Source organism: Syngnathoides biaculeatus, chromosome 5, assembly GCF_019802595.1.
Source record: "Syngnathoides biaculeatus isolate LvHL_M chromosome 5, ASM1980259v1, whole genome shotgun sequence".
Lineage (NCBI taxonomy): Eukaryota > Metazoa > Chordata > Actinopteri > Syngnathiformes > Syngnathidae > Syngnathoides > Syngnathoides biaculeatus.
Window position 1 is genome coordinate 27,030,516 of NC_084644.1, and position 23,735 is coordinate 27,054,250.

Genomic DNA, 23,735 nt, shown 5'->3' on the forward strand with positions numbered 1-23,735 from the left:
CACCAACTGGCAACACTTATCCATGCAGGTTAGCCCCCCCACCCCACAAAAATAAGGGTTCGCCACCCCCTGAGGACACTACAGAAATGGGAGACGTGGGGACAGTCAACGCCTATTTCAAGTTAGGTTGTGTTACTAGAACACCAAGTTTAGGGATACGCCCAAGGACTGTTGCAAACTTGGTAGTTTCGTGGAGCGGGCCAACACCAGGACCGGCACTCATTAGCAACTGTGGGGAGCTGGCGGCGAGCTGTTGTTTGTTACTGATTCACTGTCTGTTGATAGACTCTGGCACAGCTGGTGGATTGGTGGACGTGGCAATACAATAAATCACATTAATTGTTGTTAACATCTTCTTCGGAATTCAGCAACTTTTATGATACATTTTTTGTGACTTTTCCTTTAAAAAGCGATAACCAGAAAAACAACTTTTTGTGGACAGTATCTCCATAGCAACAGATGTTTACCCCTCTGTATCTGGAATGTGAATGCACAGCGGATGCACAAAGCCACCCCTGACTACTTCTACCACATCAGTAAATCCATTCAAAAAGTTGGACTTTATTATATATGTTGCTTATCCTCACAAAGGTTGCGGGAATGCTGGGGACTATCAGAGCCAGGAGGCGGGGTCCACCCTGAACTGGTTGCCAGTCAATCGCAGGGCAAATGGAGACAACCAGCCACACTCACAATCACACCTAGGGGCAATTTAGAGTGTCCAATTAATGTTGCATGTTTTGGGATGTGGGAGGAAACTGGAGTGCCCAGGGGAAACCCACGCAGGCACAGGGAGAACATGCAAACTCCAGACAGGCGGGTCTGGGAGTAAACCTGGGACCTCAGAACTGTGAGGCCAACACTAACAAGTGGCGCCACCATGCCAACCCTAAATTATTAAATTAAAATTATTATTTTCATGAACTAATTCTATTTTCATATGATCCCGACTTTATGTTTTTGTTTTTTAATCATGAATTATTTCACTGTGTGTGTAATGAATCAGCTTCACCTTTTGAACGAACTTTTCTGCAGTATTCTGAATAAAATCCGCCTATATCTCATACTTTGGCAACCAACTGCGTCCTGAAAAGTGGGAGACTTTGAACAGAATTCTTTCCACTCTGAAACATGTACCGTACCAAACTGAATGGAACTCAACTATACTGCTTGGACAAAAGCAGGGTAGAAATGACGTCTGGAAATGGGTGAACTTGGGGTACGCAGATTCGGAACAATGCGTCAAGCAGGAAAAACTGTTGTTTTGCTAACGACCAAACTCATTATCCTCTCTGCATTTTTAGATCTGGGTGACTCGCGGTTCTGTCACACAGAAATACAATTGGTTCACGTTTGCTACAGCAGCCGATGTTTGTGCTGGCGTCCTAGCGGGCAAGCAAGTTCACGCCAGGACGTGGCCGAGGAGAAAACAAACCGCTGGAGGCTCTCGAAGTCTTGGATTTAATGTGTGTGACTTAAAAAGATGACACACGCAAGTGTGTATGGGGAACAATAAACTCGGCTGGGGGGTAAACACGATTGACGCTTTGCTTCCAGCTGTATAAACATATTTTTCAGAAACATTCTAGTGGTTGCACAATGCAACAAAATTACCAAGAATATGTTTTTAGATTCAAAACAAATCACATTGCACTTTACATACAACTCATCATCTGAAAAATGTTTTTTGTTTTTTCTTTCAGGACAAATTTTAATTGAAATAAGCTTGTGGGGGGGGGGGAATATTGTCAGTGGCGTAAGTTTCTTTTCTGATTACAATATCCAATTTCTCCAAGGTTTTGCTTGACACAAGTGAAAATTGTTAGAAACCAAGTTTCTTTTTAGCTAATATTTTATTTGGAGTTAGTTTTGCAGCACGGTGGGGCGACCGGTTAGAGCATCTGTCTTACAGTTCTGAGGATCCAGGTTCAAATTCTGGTCCCGCCTGTGTGGAGTTTGCATGTTCTCCTCGTGCCTGCCTTTTCTCCGGGCACTCCGGTTTCCTTTCACACCCCCAAAACAGTCTTTTCCAAGTGCCCTGCAATTGCAACCAGTTCCCGCCTGAAGATTGGCTCCAGCAGACTCCAGCACGCCCGTGACCCTAGTGAGGATAAGCAAAACTGAAGGCATGCATATCATGAAGTTGAAAGTGTTCAAGGCCGAAACGATTCGGTGTCTAAACCCAATTAGGGGAGGAAGAGATGCTATCTCCGTAATGTTGCGACTTCTGAAACGGCTTCTTTATCTGTGTTGTTTCAGTACAAGACAGCGTGCGTCACTTCCAGGGAAAAAAATAATCATGCGTTTGTCAGGTTTTTGCCACACTTTCTTCCCCCAATCATTATCTGGAGGAAAATGCTAGCCTGTCAAACATCTCGGCCACTGCTCCATTTTGCAGCCAAACCATGTGAACGCTCAAAGGCAGAGGTCAAACGTGCGTCACTCTGGAAAGCATCACTGCTGAACCAAATTCTTTTATGCATCACGTTTTTTTATTACTCATACTGTATGTTTTTTCAACAAGTGGGATGACTGATAGCAGAGTGTGATCGTGGCGGGCATTGGATTTTACTACAGCAGCGCCAGAATATAAACAAAGCATATCTGAGGAACCCAAAGCATGTGCTGCCTTATCACAAGTGGCAAGTTACAGCACTTATTAGCGTTCCTTATCAGCTCTGAAGGTATTCTTGGTATTAGACCAGTGCTTCTTAAATCATTGCGATTCAGTAGTGGAGTCGATGTAAGTTTTTAATCAAGAAAAAGGCAAAGGTTTTAGTCCTAAAAAATTACATTAAATACTGTTGAAAGCCACTGAAAAATTGTGCACTGTATGAACACTAACACGTCGCTTTACTTTTTTACTGTATATACGACAACTGGAATCCAACTGTTTACTGCCATGCACGAATCTATTCCTTATGTACGTGTTTTGCTAGGTACTGTGGGCAGGGAAGAGGGTCTCTTCTGTACCGTTTCCTCTTGGCGGATTATTAGTTAGCACATCTGTCTCATAATTCTGAGAACCGGGGTTCAAATCCCAGCCCCGCCTTTGTGAAGTTTCCATGTTCTCCCCATATCAGCATGCCTGCGACCATAGTGAGGATTAGCAGAACAAAAGATGAATGAACAAATGTTCAGGTTACCAGTCACTCACATTTCACGGGCCCGATCACGCTCGCGCCCCATTGCACTCGCAAATCTGCACAGTTGAGCACGAAAAATCAAGCACGTAAAATTTATTTTACGTGCATTTATTTAAATTTAAAAGATGTCGCTTATTTTGTGTAGTCTTGACATTAGTTTACATGTTTATTTCATAGACGTTGGTAACAAATACAAGTTTGATCCTAAACAAACAGTATTCACCGGGAAACAGGAAATGCAAGTTAATCGTACTGAGCATGTACGGAAGTTAGGCGGAAAGCGCATGTTCATCCACCTCATCATCATCCACCTCGTCACTTGATTCAGCTGTATGGAAGTAATTTGAAATGCCACAGAAAAAAGGATCACATGTTCAATAGTTGTATTTCAGTGTAACTTTTCAGTGTTAACAATTCAACTGGCTACAATTCACTGTCTAAAATTCATCATCTGTGCCACCAAGCACAAGTCACCATCTGTGCCACCATACAGGGTTACTTCAGGTCATAACCAAACAGCCGGCCAATCCATTTATGCTTTCTTAGTATGTGATGTCATGTGACTAAGAACTGCGATTGGCTGGGTGCCCTGAGTTACATTGAAAATATTTATTGGATATAACACAGGTAATGTTTCAGTATATTCTATATTCTATATACTAAGTATGAGATTGTGATTGACTCAGATTTGATTCAAGTTCTAATGTTAGACTAGTCCGTCCATATATCTAAATGTGAACGGAGCTTTTCCCCCGTGGTACCGCGTTATCTTGAAGTTGAAAATTTTCCCCTCTCCATGCTTTAGGAAGATATAGATCATCTACTACTAGCTTTCATCAATGGATTGACAAAAGATAGTGCCGTAAATTATGATAGATTATAACAATACATCATGATGAAATAAAATGATTTGATTACATGAATACTTAGTTTTGCAATTGAATTTCCATTGACCACTTTAAAAATGTCTGTCTCAGTCTGTGCAGTGTCAATAAATTCTGATTATGGTATTAGGTAACAACTACATACTCGGGTATAACAACTCAGTAAGTTATTTTAAGGTTTTGAGATTCCATCCCTAATCACACCCGCAACTTTATATCTGCGGGCATGACTGGTGGACCACACCCGTATCCTTATATCTGCGGGTTTGACTGACCACACCCTTACATTTTTCAAATGTGAGTGAGTGGGTTACTGTAAGAAAGGGTTTAGTAGCAAAAACAAAAAACATTCTTGCAATGTATCATTTGTATTTATTACCTTATTTGATGTGGAATAATAGTGCAGATTTTAGGACCAATCAATGTCTAACCAAAGGACGGGCAGCCGGTAACGAGGCCAACGACATCAAGTGAAACAGACGACAACTTTGTGCTAAGCAGAACTTGGAAGGTGTTTGGCTACAGCACACCCCAACATCCGAGACTTGTATCGCTTTACAACACTGACATCAGTGTATATGGCATTATGGATGCTACAAGCGTGTAGAAATATTTGAATAAAGGTGAGACCGCCAGCAAGTATAATAAAAGCACAAGTGAAATTTAAACAGTGAAAGAGAAATATATATAATTACGATGTCCTATCTGCCAACTTGTTAAAGTCTGGAACGCAACATGAGACTGGCTGGTTTGTTGAAGAGACGCATGTACGAATTACAACTATGTTGACCACAATGGTGAGTTGTATTTTTACTCTTTTGTTTTCTATGCCTATTCATCATAATATGTCTCATTTGAAAACAGTCCATGGTGCAAAAAAGGTTTAGAGGCCGCTGTACTGCGTTGAAAAAAAAAAAATAGATGAAGCATATCTGAGGAACCCAAAGCATGTGAAGCCTTATTCCAAATTTCAGAAACCCAAGTGCTGACATAATTAGTACACTACAAGAACAGACGGACAACAATTCACATTTGGATGCTGCACAATACAGTAATTCCAAACAAGAACATACAGTATTCTAAGAACAGACTTCCTGTAGGCTTTTCATGTCAAAGCCCCCCCACCACACACACACACACACACACACACACACACACACACACACACAAATGTGAAGCAACAAACCAAACCAGAAACCTGAATGGGACTGCGCCCAAGCCCAAACCCAAAGGAATTCACATTAACCAGTGGTTTGGTCCAGACGTGGAAATTCTTGGCACCACAGGGGGAGTCATGGTTGGTTTTAAGTACAGTCAGTGGAACTCCACCCAGACCAGCCCACAAGAATGACACCCTGCCTGGGGTGTTTAGCACACGTGTCTGTGCCAGCCTCATTCCAACAGGGCCATCGCTACAGTGGGCAAGAGAGGCCAGTCGTGAATGACTCCTGAAGCATTTAATGACCACTTCTCAAGTGGATCCTGGCCATGGCGGAACACAAAAATAGACATTTCAGAATTGCAGGTTGGGGTTTGTTGCCGCGTCTCGCGTTTCACTCGTCATGTTATTATCACGCAAAGAGTAAACAGCAATTAAATCATCGCTGGCAGTTGTCAGTAGAGTATGTGGTACGCGTGGAGGTCTTCGCCAGACTACCCAGGTAATCAGAAGGGGAATTGTTGCGGATTGTTCTGGCTAACTGTGATTTTGTTTCTGTTTAAAAAAAATATTCATATCTACTGCACTTTAAAAGCCAAAAATAAAAATTAGGCCTGAATAAATGTTCAAAACCAAACTGCTCTTAAAGCACATTGTCATATTTGGTGAAGACAAGGGTAAGAGTTAACGTCAACAGGTGGAAATGCAAACCAAACGCCCAGACGAGACATGATTAAAGGACAAAAGAAAAACGATTTAAAATAAACACTACACTGACTGAATGTCTTTTTTCATGTTTCTGGGATCTCCCCGATTGCTGGATGATAGACGAGGGGCCTTTCCCACATCACAGGCTGTCATTTGTTTGAAATAATTTTTATGACACTACATCCGGAGTGCTCCTTTCATCCGCATGAAACCGCTGATGAGGAAACCTACGCAGGCAATGCAAATCGGAATTTGAACAGAATTTACCGGAAAAGGAGCTGAACAAATCAGATTAAATCAAACCTTTTGAGATTTGAGATGCATCCATTTAACTATACTGCACATACAAGCTAAATACAAATTAATCTAAATAAAAGATATTCTAATAGATTAAAGTTTAGTTTCACAATTCAGCGTTGTACTTAAAAGTTAAATAAAACTGAACAGGACTATGGCAGTTATTTTTTTCCCCCCTGTACAGCCTGCATATCACTTGTGGTTCCACACTTTAAGAATTATGGACCTACGGCATTTAGCGGTAAACACGAAACTGAGCGGGGGCATTGAAAAAATGTTTACCTCGTACTCTGGACCGAAAAGGTTTGAGGACCCCTGTTAAAAAGGGAACAGAATAACTGCTCAGCCAAAACCTCTTTTCAACCGAATCAAACAAACTCCCCATCATGAAGACAACAGAAAAAAATTAATGGAATCTCCAGACAGGCACTGCTACCTTTTCTGGACATGAATATGACAGCTGTCGGCTGCCAATATGCTTTGGAATAGGATGAACAAGGTCAGAGTCAATTTCCAGCACATTCTCCATCGAAACCTCCCACGTACCTACAGGTCCAGCCTCACATTCACTCTGTTTAAGCCATAACAGTCGACACGAGAGCGTGGGTTGGGGCTACGATTGTCGCAGATGGACAGGTGCTAGACTTTCTCTTGATGCCAAGTTTCCTCACGATGACGATAGTGGGCTTCTTGCGTCTGGATGTGTAATTGATACAGTATTTCCTCACTATCATCAGTGCTGAGACCAGATATGACAGAGTTCTGCTCTTGTGAACATGTGGTGGATGAGCCACCATGTGATAAGAACATGGAGGAGCGAAAGGAATTAGCTTGCAAAAAACAAATCAGAATAGAGATGACGGGCGTGTAGAAACTCTGTTTTTTGGGGGTGCCAGCTTGCCTGCTGCTTGGTAAAGAGTGAGAAAGAGAGCGTGCTGTAGTATAAATACCTCCTTTCATTTTCATCGCTTATTGTGTTCACTGGGGGCATCACGTAAAACAAACTGAGATATCGGCAGTACCTACGTCAAAGACTGTGTCACATTTCACAGAGTAGTTGTGGTCTGTGATTGGTAAGTGTACGTAAATGAGTTTGCCAGTACTTCATTGTAAAGTGACCGTACATCAGAAGCTGGACAAGCACAGCTCTGACACGAATGCTGTACTGCCAAAGTAGAAGCTAATGGTTTTATTTTAAGAAGTATTAGCCATTACAATACAGATTCCCTTTGATATCGGGTGTCGTAACGTCTCAATTATTGGGGCTATCAATCAATTGAACGCATTATTATTATTATTATTCATTCTTCTCCGTACCGCTGGAGCCTATCCCAGCTATTTTTAGGAGAGAGGCAGAATACACCCCGAACTGGTCGGCAGCATGCCCTGATAAAAAATTTTTTAATAGGAATTCTATAGAACTCTATAGAATTTTTACAGTACAACTCATTCCATAGTTACTTTTGCTGTGATTTTCTATAGAATTTCTGCAGAACAATATATTTTTTACAGAAATTCTATAGGACTTGGATCGTAAAGTTCGATAGTTCTTTAGAAATTCTTTAGAAATGTTCTATAGAAAATGTTTAGCAGGACATATGGCAAGGCACATAAAAAAACAAACAAAGTCTTCAATCAAAATACACCCAGCATGTTTTTGGGATGTGGAAGGTACCTGGATAAAAAACACGTAGGCAGGGGAAAAACAGGCAAACTCCACACCAGTGGATCAAAAGTGTGAGGCACATGTACTAACCAGTTGTCCACTGTGCCACCAAAAGATTTATGATTTTATTTACCTGATGTATTTATAAATTAGGTGGCACGGTGGATCAAGCTGGTAAAGCGTTGGCCTCACATTTCTTAGGACCCGGGTTTTATCCCTGCCTCGCCTGTGTAGCGTTTGCATGTTCTCCCCGTGCTGCCGTGGGTTTCCTCCCACAACCCAAAAACAAGCAACATTAATTGGAAACTCTAAATTGCCCCTAGGTGTGATTGTGAGTGTGAATGTTTGTCTCTATGTGCCCTGCGATTGGCTAGCAACCTGTTCAGGGTGTACCCCGCCTCCTGCCCGTTGACAGCTTGGATAGGCTCCAGCACTACCCGCGACCCTTGTGAGGATAAGCGGCTAAGAAAATGGATGGATGGATTTATAAATTATCCCATTTGCCAGCAAGCAGCAACAGCATGAACGGGCACATGAACAATCGGGTATGGGACTGGCTAAAATGGTTTACAGATACATTTACGTTGCTAGCAGTTTTCACCAGCTCATTCTGTATTTAATAAGGGTGCCCACCAATACTGTGTTGCCATACCACCCAAGAAGCAATGAAAATGCATGGATTACAGGGATTAGGCATCGTCCTCTTCTGAGCAGAGATGTCTCAGACAAGATTGTCATTGTGGCACCTTTAAAGGGAATGAGAGAAGCCGCTTTGATTGGAGCGAATTAAGTTGGTGTTGTCTACTCCTGCTACGCTGTAGACGCTACACCCCTCCACAATAACACTCAAAATGGTTTTGAACTCCAATCAGGAACAGAAAAACCTGTTGGCAGGCAGCAATTTTGCAATGCTGCTGCAGTGACAATTGGTGAGCCTTGCATAAAGGAAAGAAAGATGTCTATAGAAAAATTGCAGTCGGTAGGCTATTGAATGCTGACAGCCTCACGTCTTTCAGAATGAACCATGAAATGGAAGAGAAGAAAGGTTAGTAAAAAGAAATGAATTTTGAGATTCACTGTGCAGGATAAACTTTATATATTGGTGTTTAAAAAAAAATACTGTGATAAGTCCTGCACAAGAAAGCAATCATCATCAACCTCAAGCATCATTTCAATTCTAAATGGAAGTTCAAGTGAAATGCTTTTCAGGCTCCAACTTATCTGGAATGTTCTGAATATTAGCAATCAAAGAACAGGAAATCAAAATCCCATTTTGTGAGAAAACACAGCTGCTCTTTTTAATGGGATAGCAGACTGAAGAAATACATCAACAACTATGTCAAATACGTACATGCGTGCCAACCAACAAGCTCGTCCTGTTCAAACCAGTTGGCTAAACACACACGCAGACACGTCTCATTGTTCACCTGGTGACGGGTCATCAACACACCAAACAAGAGCTCCCATTGACAAATTTGACAGGATGCCCTCCTTGCCACAGGAGCAGATGGTTAGCAGACACATTTATCCTAATGCTTTTATTTTTTTTAATGGGGAGTTCATCTTTTTGCTCCAGATTGAAAGCTACAAAGATGAGCAATGTTCTCCACGATTCAAAAAAACTTTTGCGTAAAAAAATTATATTCTCCAGGATCCAAATCTGTCCATCCATCGATCTATTTCCTTTCGCTTATCGGAGGTCAGGTCGCCGAGACCTCCCTTTTACCAATTACTTTGTGCTGTTCTTCCTGGGGGTTGATCCCGAGGCCAGCCGAGAGACGCAGTCTCTCCAGCAAGTCCTAGGTCATCCCTCCTCCAGGTGGAAGATGCCAGGAATGCCGCGCTAGGGAGGTGATTAGGGAGCCAAAACATGCACTTTAAACGCTATTTACATCCTTAGTGGCGCAAAATATGCAGAGAGCATGCCAAAAGACCGAAAGGCGCTCCCAGTAACCCAGTATCCAGTGAACATAGACATGTGTGATGAATGCATATACAGTACATCACCATAATCAAGTGATGGAAAAAATATTACTCATCTAAAGTATTTTCTGGCTCCGTGAGAGAAGGAAGCTCTATTCCTCACCTAAAAGCCCCATTTTACTTCAAACTTAAAAACTAAACTTGAAATGTGAGACTTGCAAGTATCAACCTGGAATAATGCAAGACAAAGTTTTACCTGCACCCTGACACAACAAGATTTGAAAGGAAAGTAAACCTGGAAGACAGCATCACCTGTCCTCTCTGTATTCAAAACCAGCCCGAACATTTGCAGATGGCTGTTAACAACATTCGAGGCCAACTGCAAAAGAGTGTAAATTTCCACAACAGATGATGCGAAACAGAGTGTCATTTGCATTAAAATGATTAAAGGCACCACTAATTAGGGTAGAAATACAAACAGAAAAACCCTCATCTCCAGGGTCCTCACCGGCTCCCAAAAAACTCCATTCTTGAATATTCCTGCAAAAAAATCCATTGACCATGAGCCCCACCCTCCTTTAAAATGTAATTCAACAAACGAACAAAAAAATATATATTTCTAGCTCACCAGTCACCTTAATGAGTACAAGCATGATCGAAATTGGATGGATGGGATTCATAACATACTGCAATAGTTGAGTATGAAATCCCTTGTTGGGCTGGTCTTGATTCTGCTTGGACATTTGCGTTTTGTTCAACCAGTTGGACGTCGATCACCAGAATGCTCTCCAGGGGAATTAGGCAAGAGCATTGCAGATGTCTGACGTACTCTGGTCATCCATTGCATCCACAGATGGTTGTTCTGAACTCCTCGAGGCCCAGTAGCTTGGCGTTAACGTCACCAATAAAATTTTAGGGTTGAGCATGTGTGCTGCCCTCATGGAAAATATGAAAAAATGTACATACATTTGCTCTGGAACACCAGTTGAAGAACAATTTGATTTACAACCTCAATTTTCGAATGACAAATAGGCTTAATTTATGCACTATTTTTGGTTCACAGTCTTGGCGCAGCCATTCAAGGCTTAGGTGCGCTTCTTTCCATACCACATAAACATCATTGGCCATATTTGGGTAACAACACACTGATTAAAACAAAAGCTAAGTCCAGAATGGCAACACTTAACATTTACATCAGTCCATTTTATACCGCTCATCAGAGGTTGGGTCGCAGGGGCAGTAGTTTTGGTAGGGATGCCCAGACTTCCCTTTCCCCAGCCACTTCATCTACATCTTACAGGGGGATCCCGAGGCATTCCCAGGCCAGGCGAGAAACGTAGTCCCTCAAGCTTGTCCTGCGTCTTCCTCCGGGTTTCCTTCCGTTCAGACGTGCCCAGAACACCTCACCAGAGAGGTGTTCGGGAGGCATCCGAATCAGATGCCCCAGCCACCTCATCTGGCTCTTCTCAAGGCGGAGAAGCAGTGGTTCTACTCTGAGCCTCTCTCAGATGGCATTACTTCTCACACTATCTTAAAGAGAGCCCAGACAGGAGGGAGCCTGAACTCATCCCACGCCCCAGTTTTTGATTCAGGGACCGCCAAAGCTGTATTCCACTCGGCCAACCGGTACTCATCAGCTGCCTCAGCAATCCCACAGGCCAAAGATGCCCGATACAACTCCTTCATCTTGACAGCATCCCTCTACATTGGTGTCTGCTAACATGTTCAGGGTGTGGCGCCACGACAGGCACTGACCACTTTGAGGCCACAGCTCTGGTTGGCCCCATCAATAATGGAGGTGTGGAACATCGTCCACCCAGACTCAATGGTCCCCACTTCCCCCGGAACATGAGCACATTTCTGTCAGAGGTGGGACTTGAAAGTCCTTCTGACAGGGGAATCTGCCAGCCGTTCCTAGCAGCCCTTCACAATACTTTTGGGTCTGCCACTTGGGACTGGCATCTTATCTCCACCATCGGATCCAACTCACCACCAGGTGGTGATGAGTTGACAGCCCCACCCCTCTCTTCACCAGAGTGTCCAAAACATGAGGCCGCAAGTCAGATAACATAACCACAAAGTTGCGACCTTGGGTCCCCGGGTTCCAACTGCACGTGTGTAGGTCCTTATGCTTGAGAATAGTGTTTGTTTTGGACAATTCATGGTGAGCACAGAAGTCCAATAACGGGACACCACTCAGGTTCTGGACTGATTTTGGGACGTTCCTCCCAATCAAGTCCTTCCAGGTCTCACTGTAATTGCCCACGTGAGCCTTGAAGTCCCCCAACAGTCCCAAGAACGAGCACTCTCTCTGACCCCCTCTGAGGATTCCAAAAAGGGTGGGTACTCTGAGATCCTATTTGGTGCATATGCACAACCAACAGACCCGTTCCCCCAGGAGGAAGGCTACCCTCTCGTTCACCGGTGTGAACCCCACCATACAGGCAATGAGCTGGGGGGCAAAGGCATACCTTTACCAACTCAACGCCTCTCACAATGACCAAGTCCAGAGTGGAAGAGAATCCAACCTCTCTCTAGGGAACTGGTTCCAGAGCCCAAGCAGTGTGTGGAGGAGAGTCAGTCTACATCTAGTTGGAACTTCTCGACCTCACATAGCAGCCCAGGCCGGCGTGTGTAGACATTCCATGCAGCTAGAGCCAGCTTCTGTCACCAGGGTTTGGATCGCCAAGGTCCCTGCCTTCGGGCACCGCCCAGCGCACACTGCACCTTACCCCTATCACCCCTACCACAGGTGGTAAGCCCATGGGAAGGGGGATGCGAATTACCTTTTGCCCAACCAGGTCCAATGGGTGCAGGCCCAGCTACCAGGCACTCGGCGTCAAGGCCCAACTTCTGAAGGGGGGTTGTTGTGGGTGACCCTGGCAGGTCTGTGAAGCCCCCGACAATTAAGATTCTCAGATTATTGGGACACACAAACCCCTTCACCACGATAAAGTGACGGCTTTCAGGAGGGGATCATTCCAATTGCAAGAATACCTTCGTTTTGAGAGTGGAGTGACAGTTGATTCACCTCATACACTGAAGGTCCACACTATAGCAATATAAAATTAAGTAGAATTAGACATTTGGATGATTCCAAAGTATTACATACAAAACAAAAAAATAAAAAGAAACCAAAATAATACTTAATTTCATGTGTATATTATCAAATAAAATTTAAGAACATTTGATTTACTTTTCCAATATTCTTTAACCAGTATTGATTTTAATATACAGTAGATGGGAACAGATATCCATCCCATCCATTTTCAGAGCCGTTTTTCTACACGAGGTTCGCCGGAGTATTGGAGCCTATCCCAGCTATTATCAGGCAAGAGGCACGGTACACCCCGAACTGATTATCAGCCAATCGCAGGGCACGTCAAAGAAAAACAGCCATTCACACTCACAATCACACCTTGGGGCAATTTAGAGTCTCCAATTAATGTTGCATGTTTTTGGAATGTGGGAGGAAACCGGAGTGCCCGGAGAAAACCCATGCAGACATGGGGAGAACATGCAAACTCCACACAGGTGGGTCCAGGATTTGACCCCCAGTCCTCAGAACTGTGAGGCCGGCGCTCAATACCACCATGAAAAAATATCCTTAAAATAATAAATTAAATTGAAGCAATAATGTTGATTCACTCGAATTTTTCTATATTCTGACAGAAGTGGTGCATTAATAGCTAAATACCATTAATATATTCCCATTGAAAATATAGGAATATGCAATTGCATTTCGTCAAAGTTACATAAATATATTCAAATTCGCCATCCGATTAGAGATCTATAATGGACTACGTAGTAGGTGTAGCTCATAATTTAAGAAAGTGCTCCACCTGCTGGCCAAATGTTTCAATCACCACACACAGGAGACTTATTTTCCATTATCAAAGTTTATTGCTGACATGCATGTAGTTTCGGATTAAGTAGAAAAATATGATTTTTTTAATACAAAGATGATTTTTCCAACTGTACAATAATGTCATGAGTGCGTCTCTAGATGCCCCCAAAGATGGGCAAGCAGCTTACGGTGACAAAGACAACAACCAAAACAAGTGTCTTGTCCAATGATCGCTTGAAACACGTCAGCATAGTCCAAAATGTACCCAACTACAGTACCTACAAAGCAGGGAGGCGGGAATCTTTTCTTTAAAAAAAAAAAAAAAAAAAAAAAATCGGGGAAAAGTAATTTTGCTACTAAAGCAAAAGAGGAAATCCAGGTGAAATGTTTTCTTGAAGAGGACTAACATTTTGGAAAATGCAATTTTGCTACTAAAAACTGTACAAAAATGGAGACAAATTTTATTACTCGATAAGTAAATAAGGCGGGGTCAGGAAGGGGTAGAAAATCAAATTCTGTTATATTTCTGGATTAAAAAAAAATGTGACTGAAAGCAATTGGGAAAAAATTAACATTTTGCAACCAATGGTGAAATCTGTCGAACCACAGGGGCGATATTTTATATTGTAGTTTGAGGAAAATATGAAAATTAACAGTGGAAGAGGGCAAGTGGAACATTGAAGAAGAAAAAAAACTTTTGGGAAACTATGTTGATATAGATGTATACTTTTTTTGGGTTAATTTTCATATTAAATTAATGGAACAGGAAATATTTTAAGAAAAAAATTCAGGGAGGAAAACTTTCTGAAAAAATATGCAATTTTGCTACAAAAATAAATTAAATGAACATACATTTTTCTGTCAAATTAATGGCGGGGTTGAGGGGCAAAATCTTTAAAGACAAAAATTGCAACAAAATAATACAAATATAAATTATGGTCAATATTTTGGCCAAATGTGGAATTGTTGCTCTTAAATTAGTGGAAGGAACCAAGTGGAAATCTATGAAGAAAAAAAAATCAAATTTTGGAAACATCTGATATTAAATTAGGGAGGAGAAGGTAAAAAAAAAAAATCTAGATGTTCTCTTGCTACAAAATAAGTGGCACGGCGCAGACTGCAGAAACATGCATCTCGTTACGTTATCTTCATGCTTTTCAAAACCACAGTAGCAACACAGGAATAAAAAAAGCTGCTAAATATTGAAAGAGTAACAGGTTGCAGGGGGGGCAATTTTATTCACATTAAGTATATTTCTACTTCTAATTACTATTAGGTGGGCCATTTTCACTGGAAATTTGTATTTGTGTACTACTACAATACTGATATGGAATTCACACATTTTCTAATGGGGACTTTCAATTAGTGATTGTGAAGGAAAAATAAACTGAAATTTTAATTAAAAGAAAACTAAAGCCAAGCATAAATTTGAGTAGCTTAAATGGTGGCAATATGGCAAAAATGCAGTTTATGGCAAGTATGTGATGCATTTTAATTTAGGTTGTGCTCCCAGACTGTGGGAAGACTAAAGCAAATTGCTACTTTTTCATCGTTGTAGCTGATATTTTTTTTTTGAGCATACAATAAATAAAACAACCTTGAAGGTGAGATGCGAACATAAATACGTAGGAGGAAGAGCAAATGAGGCAGCGGCAAAGTTGCTTAACAGTGCCAAGCGTGCCTAGCTTTGCCTAAGAAAATTAACCTAGATTCATTCATATAGTCACCACAATCCAAGGCAGCAAAAAAAGTAAAATAATTTAAGAAATAAAATGAAAAATATTACAGTATGGATCACCAAGCACCTACACAGTGGAATAATACATGTAATACGGGGCTGCTAATACATGAGCAAGGGGCCCTGCCTAAATGGAAGGGGAAAAAAAAAAAAACAAAACAACAAAAACAAACAAACAAACAAAAAAAATCATATCAAGCTCTGTGTTGGTCTGCTTTTCACAGTGTGCCAGATAATAAACACCATTTGGACGCTTTTCCACCACACAGTACCCACTTGGAAATACAAAGGAACACAACTGCAAAAACAGAAATGCAAAGGAAGCACATTTGATCCCAGAAAGAAAACAGGCCACTTCAGCCAAGTGGAGACTTGAGAGTATGTCTGAAATTAAAAAAACTAAAAACAACAACAACAAAAACTAAACAAAACTGCGATTGCATTCAGGTGTCACGACTTGAGGACACAAGCGAGAAAGTGTCAAAAAAAACCAAAAAAAAACACGTAGCCTAGCTATAATGGCTTCGGAAAGAGCAGTTATATTGTGCATAATCTAGCCCACTTTTTCGCTGCCCATGATCTCCTCTCAAGCAAGATGATTCTCTGTAGCATAGCTGCTGGCGTTCTGACTGATACGTTAAACGCTTTCGTAGGTTTAGCAGTAAACTGATCCAGTCTCGGGTTGGCGTCGATGCTCTGTTTTCTCTCTACCCACAGACTCTTCTCAGGCATGAAAACATCGGTTGACAAAATGCAGGTAGAAATGACCAAAAAAAAAAAAAGAGACAGGATAACTCTTTGCAGTGCCTTCAGGTCTAGAGGAAAGAATATATCCCACAGTCTCCACCTGTAAGCAGCATTCTATTTTTTTGGCTGCCCCAAGTCTCATCTCAGACAAACTATTGTTTAAGGATACGTAAATTACAAAAATAAAAAGAACGAATGCTAGCTTAGCTGTACCTGACACTGTAATTATATACTCCTTGGGTGCAGTCCCCTGTTTGTCATTGCTGTCAGATAAGATCTGTCCACCTTTCTGTGGGGTTTGGTGCTGCGTGTATTTGCAGTTCCCTCGAACCAACCCGGTATTGTGCAGTGGGAAAACGTCAAATGAAGAATAGCTTAAAGATGGCTGCTGAGGCAGATGGCTCGGCAGGCCCTGGTTTGAAACACGCGCACAAAGGCAGGCATGCACGCACGGACAGGCACGCACACAGCCATGCACACACACAAAGCTATGCAAACATGTCAAAGTGTCATTCACATTCATACTGGAAAATCAAAAACACACTTTGTCCATCATCCGGTGGACTACCTGGAAGCCGTTTGAATTCCGAAAGAGGCGCTCGGTACCAGTTCCGTGGCGTTCCAGGAATTTGATGTGAGTTTTGGCTGTGGCATCAAAGAGGTTAACGAAGCGGCGTCCAACATTTGGGTCTTATTGGGGATCTTGGCGTGGCAACTTCCAGGCTTTGTGCACACTAGCTGCCTGATGCTAGGAACGAGATCTCCGACAGGGATGACACAACAAGTACCAAAGCGCGCTTCCATGGTGTCTGTCTTCAAAGGGATAATAAAAATGCTACTCCAAAGTCAGATTGGTTGAAAACAAAAAAAAAAAAAAAAAAAAAAAAAAGCTTATTTCGTCCCAACTCGCAAAGAACCACTTGAGAGTGTCTGTTGTGTTATGCCCATTGCGTGACAAAAAAAACCGAACTTCACCGGTGGCATCGTAGAACGGTGAGCCTGGTTTACCAACACAGAAGAAGAGACGGAGAGGTAGACTGACTTGGTTTGCCGAAATGGGACAACAGTAGAAGGAAGGAGGGGGCCTGCTACATGATGGTGGTCCTGTATTGATCAGGAGGTCCAGAATACACACAGACAATGTAGATAGATGGAGGTTGCACAGTGACTACAAGGTGAACAGAGGCCCTTTCTTGAGCGGTTCTGCCCCATTTGTTTCACCTTGCATGGCCCAAAGTCTACACACAGAGGGTGCCCCCACCTGCCTGGCTGCGAGTTCAGTATAAGGGTCTACTTGCGGAGGAAGCGCTGTGCCAGAATGGCAGCGTCCAGCGGGCTAACGGGCTGGGCATCGTGGCCTAACCGCCGCACCGGGGGCAGGCTGTTGAAGTGACGCTTGAGGAAGTTCTTGGCCTCGTGAAATGTGTTCTTCTCCTCGGCCAGCAACAGCTGCTGACGCATGTAGTTCTCAAACTCGTACTGCGACGACTCCTCCGTCACTTTGGCCTGGAGGGACGAAAGAGATCCACAAGTGACTATTGTGACAGCTCAAATTGATGCAGAGGGCGTCCTCGGATTACAGTGTTCCCGAAACAAGAAGCTACTAAGGTCCGTGCAACAATTGATCGATTAAATTGGCAACTAATTGATTATCTATTTTGTTAAGCGATTATTCGTTCAGGGAGATTGACTTAAAATAGTCCAAATCCTTAGAGTCTCAGCAGCTTAACAGTAGATTTGGTCAGATTTCTGTCATCATCCATGAAATCAGACTCATCATTATCCATCCATCCATTTTCTTTGCCACTTATCCTCATGAGGGTCGCGGGGAGTGCTGGAGCCTATTCCAGCTGTCAACGGGCAGGAGGCAGGGGACATCCTGAACTGGTTGCCAGCCAATTGCAGGCTACATTGAGACAAACAGCCACACTCACAATCACACCTCGGAGCAATTTAGAGTGTCCAATTAAAGTTGCATGTTTTGGGAATGTGGGAGGAAACCCACGCAGGGACAGGGAGAACATGCAAACTCCACACAGGCGGGTCCGGGATTGAATCCGGGACCTGTGAACTGTGAGGCCAACACTTTACCAGCTGACCCACCATGCCACCTTGTTATCTTTATGTTCATTCTAAATAAAATATTTGCAAACTTTTGCTGTTATTTTGGAGAACCATAATATTTTTCTTATTTTAATGAAGTTTCAGACAAACGCAGTAACTGAATGATAAATAATTCACGTTTGTGTATTTTCAGAACAATTCATTTGAAATAATCTCCTGATTTTTAAAAAAAGGGATGAAAATTCTGGAGTGGTGTGGAGCAAAGGATGTGTGTGCCCTGCAACAGGAACATTGCTGATTTCTATGCCCACCCAGAGTTGTCTTGACACTAGTCTAGTGTCTAGTTGACACTAACTTCCTATTGCCCATGAATCAATGTTGTTGGATTTTTGGTGGTGGGAGGAGGAGCCATCAGCACAAAATGGCAGCCAAGCTTCTGTAAAACAGCGTCATGGCTACACAACTAGTTCAACACCAGGTGTGACTGAGGACTAAATAAATAATGTGTGTAACTGTAAAGAGTCTTTGGGTGCCCAGAAAAGTGTTAGACAAGTGCAATGATTGAGTGTAATGATAATTATATTTGAATGTGTACACCCAACATTCCCCCTGTATTTCCCAAGCAGCCTGGACAACAGGGAGGATGGATTAAATGAAGACCCACGCGTGGATGGAAGCTCCTTTAGCTCTCCGGTCAGAGATGTCTGAAGCCATTTCCACGACAAGATATACAATGATAAGATCAACAAGAGGTATAGCAATTTCCGAAATCTGTACCACATTTACCACACCGTTTGACGGTCAAATGAAGTGGTGAAAAATGGACAGGCACCAGTCACTAATGCCGCTTTGAGCAGTTTATTGAACAGGAGAAGGAGCCAAACACACAAATATAAAATGATAACATTAGAAGTAGTATAGAACAGATAGGTGTTAGTTGAATCTTCTGTTCATTTCAATATCATGTACCAGTAAATTGCTTATCACAGCATAAATGTATCCATCCATCTATCTTAGCCGCTTATCCTCACAAGGGTCGTGGGAGTACTGGAGCTTATACCAGCTGTCAACGGGCAGGAGGTGGGGTACACCATGAACTGGTTGTCAGCCAATCGCAGGGCACATAGAGACAAACAGTTGCACTCACAATCACACCTAGCAATTTTAGAGTGTCCAATTAATGTTGCATGTTTTTGTGATGTGGGAGGAAACCGGAGTGCCCGGAGAAAACCAACGCAATCTTGGGGAGAACATGCAAACTCCACACAGGCGGGTCTGGGATTGAACCCGGGACCTCAGAACTGTGAGGCCAATACTTTCCAGATGCTCCACCGTGCCAGCAGAATAAGTTTAACTAAGTGAAAATATTTTACTTGTACTAGTAGTTTGTCCTTTCTTCCCCATTTTCATACAAATTCGTGAATAGTTTAAATTTACATTATTATATGCTATTTTGTTCGCACATCTGCTACTTTGCACATATGTTCAAAGCTTGAAAGTTTATAATTTAGGTGAAAACTAGGTAGTTAATTTGCATTAGCTGGTCTATGGCATTTCATATCTTATGTTAGAATTAAGATAAGGAACTTTTATTAGATAAATTGTTTGTTTTAATATTTTGGTGTTTAATTATGTTGTGTATTATATTTTATTATGCTGCTGCTTACAGGACAGTAGGACACACACACTACTAGCTCTTGTTTGTTTAAACTGACCACACTATGTTATGAACACAAATAGCACCAAAGTCAGCATGCAGGCTGAGAACAGCCAAGAACTGGTTAGATAAAGAGCTGCTGAGGGAACAGAAACTTTTCTGAAAGGGAGGCTCACTTGGCGTCCAGATCCCATTATAGCAGGAAGAGAGTCCTATGCGCTGTATGATTCTATACAAACAAAGCTTTTGTCATCAATAAATACTCAAAGACACGTCTAGTGTACCCAAGACTCTTATTTGGGTACAAGTTCACCAACCATACAAAAGAACTGGGAAAAAGGAATTCTATCAGGACTTTTGCCTTGAGAGTCCAGTGGGCGACGTGCAGTCCTCAATTTAAACACTTAAGTGTACGTTTGATTCTTTTTTTTGTGTGTGTGTGTAAGTTTTAAAGTAAACTTCACCTGGAAGTGACAACGAGTCCGAGGCAAGCATGCATAGTCTCTTACTTAAAAGAACTGTACGAGCGAGTAAGAACAAATGAGGAAAAAATACTTTAAAGTGTGTTTTCATGTTTAAAGAGGGTGTATCCGAGGTGTTAAAACTGCACTCACTTTAGATGACACCCGATACACATTGAGTTTCTCGCCACGTCTCTTACTGATCTGAAGACATCAGATTTCATATTGTTGTAGTTTTTACTCTGCCATGATGCATATCCCAATTAAACCAATTGAAACAAATAAACAAAAAAGTAAAATAAAATTAATAATATCGCTTATGTCATGCATTGGAAATCCAGCTTTGGACAAAGAACCAGCATCGGTGTACGTAAATGGTATTACCTCTTGTAGATGCTCTGGGTGGTTGACCTGATCGTCAATATCTGGAACAACCTGCAGCGGGCCACTCAGCGACGAAACAGACTGCCTGTAAGCCAAAAAGGGTGATCATTCATTACACAGTGGTGGACATGACAGATGTACAGAAGTTGTACATGTTTATATGCTGTTACTAAAATTTCTTTGGTTCAATACATGCCGGATCCTATCACTAACCTACTACACTGTGGTGAAGTCATTATTGCTGTAAGATTTAGTATAAAGTATCAAAACACATGGAGGCCATGAGTAATGGAGGAAAATGGGGATATCCATACTTGGCTAAGAACATTGCCTTTTCTCTGATAGGTTCCCTCTGTGAAGAAGATTCATGTGTTATATTGACAGCGCTGGGTCGGTAACGGAAAGAAAAGGCCTAGGACTTTTGTAGTAAGGTTGATAAACTCAAGACATTCAAATGACCTGATTTCAGGCATTAACAATTGTGGTGGACACAAAAAAAAAAAAAAAATTCAACCCAAAAACTTTTTTGTGAAAAAAAATTGAGATTTTATTTTGCGGCCATATCGCTCACAATTGTAAACAGCGGATCACTTGTACTAGGAATGGTCCAACTGGGCATACCCCTTGTGGTGCACTTACCAAGAGGCGACGATGTCACCAAGGGATTCCAGCACCTCACCAGCGGTCAGCCTTTGCTGAGGGTCGAGCACCAGCAGCTTTCGGATCAGACACACCGTATTCTCGGACACGCGTCCATCTCTGCGGGGCACATTTAGGACATTACACGCTACTCTTTTTAACCAATGTGAAGCAATTGACTCATTTTTATATAAAAAAAAAATGCTATATGAATACTGACAAAAAGTTAGGAACATTTGACTTTCACGTAAAATTCCAGGATGACCTTCAAAGGCAATTTAACTTTTACAGATGAACTTAGACTTCAAAACATTTGAATGCATACGTCAACATTTTAGTACTTTGGAATAGCTTGCTGTTCTGTAAGGACAAATGGTGGCAGGAGGTGATCTATGAATGTAACTATTACGTTTACTGGTCCATTTAGAATTGGTGCTAAACAATCCTTTTTAAAATGTAGTGCTCAAATTTGACAAGATGAGACATGTCTGTCATCAGCAACAAAGATAAAGAAAGGAATAGGTGAATGTTGTACATCCAGAAGTTTAATTTTAAAAGGTTGTAGCACAGCTCAGTATCGTGCTGAAATTCTACCCGAAAGCCCAAATTATTCCAAACTTGTTGTGAGTAGAGTATACTGAAGGAGATCATAGTGAGGTCTACCCCAGCGACTTACTCTGGGATGGAGTACTCGGCAGCCTTGATTTTGCGGAAGAGCTCTTGAGGTATGCTGTCATAGAAGGGGAACTGGCCATACAGCATGGTGAACAGGACCACACCAAGAGCCCACATGTCGCTGGGCTTACCGCGGTAAGGGCGACCTGGAAGAGCACAGAAGATTACCGAGGAGGTTCACTATTTATTTCAGACATCAAAAAACAAATGACAGGATCAGGGTTCACACTGCCCATTCACAACTTCACCAATGGATAATTGAAACAGGATGTGGCAAAATGAATAATGTCCACGCTCACCATGCTGGTGAATCGAAATGGCCTTTGTCAAAACTAAAAAGCCCTCACTGATAAAAGTTAAATTGAGCATGCACATCCTGCGTGTGTGAACACTGTTCACACACTGGGGTTTATCCCCGGAACCCCCGCGCGCGCGCACGCACACACGCACGCACACACGCACACACGCACACACGCACACACGCACACACGCACACACGCACACACGCACACACGCACACACGCACCACGCACACACGCACACACGCACACACGCACACACGCGCACACGCGCACACACACACGCACACACGCACACACACACACACACACACACACACACACACACACACACACACACACACCACACACACACACACACACACACCACACACACACACACACACACACACACACTATGTAAAATGGTTCAATCTACCATCCAACGTCTGTTGGCTAAAAGCATGAAGCACAAGGACTTTCCTGGCTGCGGGGAGTAGTGCATCTGAAAAGACAAGACCCAATGGTGCTTGGTACCATCTATATTTATTACTGTGATATGTGTTGGAAGTGCACCTGATCAATATTCCCTGCAATTCACATGACTTTTTTTTCTTGTTTGGCATAGCGGCGGCGCTGGCTCAAGCCATGGTGGAACAAGCTATTCATGGGCAGTCAAAGTCCAGATTTAAATCCAATGGAGATACTGTGACTTTAAACAGGCAGTTCATGCGAGAAAACGCTCCAATATGGCAGATTTGAAACAACTCTGCAAAGAACTGTGGGATTCCTCCAAAGTAATATGAAAGACTCATCACCAAGTATTGGAAACGCTTGATTTCAGTTGTTGCTGCCAGGGGTGACACAACCTGTTATTTGGTTCGTGGGGCAATTACTTTTTCTCAGAGGGTCAGAAAGGTTTGGATTTTTTTTGGGCCCTAAACAATTGAATAGTCTTTTGAAAACTGCATTTTGTATTCCTTGGGATGTCTGTGAGTGATATGCTTGGATATAGTTTTTGGATTTTCAATTATTCCATTTAGGACCACATTAAAATGTTTACTAATTTTCCCATAATGCATTTTTATTCAAAAAAGAAAAATAATTAAGTTTATCCACTTCAGAAAAGTAAGTTGAGGCCTAAATGCTCACAGCTTAAAACAAGTTGCACCACCACCACAATGAGGAGCAAGAACTGGAACAGATGGACTGCAAGATCCTTAAACTCTATTCCTACAAGTTTTAAATGACATAAGTGTTTCAAAAACTCAATAATTGTATCCACCTCAATGGCTTGGTGGATGTCTCGAAGCTACATAATTTCTATTAGCTCCCAGTATGCTCTGCCCAATCTGGCCAAATTCAGATTTCGTAAATTACCAACATACACCTTCACTGAACCTGTGGGAACAACATGGACTTGACCACCAACAATAACTATTTCACAGTAATATGTTATGAC

At 42.2% G+C, this 23,735-nt stretch overlaps 1 protein-coding gene across 2 annotated transcripts in view; it reads right to left on the reverse strand.

Annotated features, from left to right (window-relative positions):
• stk40 (serine/threonine kinase 40) overlaps positions 1-23,735 on the reverse strand; it is a 74,290-nt gene that overhangs the window by 17,500 nt on the left and 33,055 nt on the right. The window contains exons 8-11 of one of the 2 annotated variants that reach the window (XM_061820955.1): positions 21,997-22,141; positions 21,321-21,440; positions 20,682-20,766; positions 13,946-17,621 (exon numbers count right to left, since the gene is read on the reverse strand). In XM_061820955.1, coding sequence (XP_061676939.1) covers positions 17,406-17,621; positions 20,682-20,766; positions 21,321-21,440; positions 21,997-22,141 — 566 coding nt within the window. In that variant the 3' untranslated portion in view covers positions 13,946-17,405. Of the gene's footprint in view, positions 1-13,945; positions 17,622-20,681; positions 20,767-21,320; positions 21,441-21,996; positions 22,142-23,735 lie in introns of those variants that run through there. The other variant, XM_061820956.1, reaches the window with a different exon arrangement.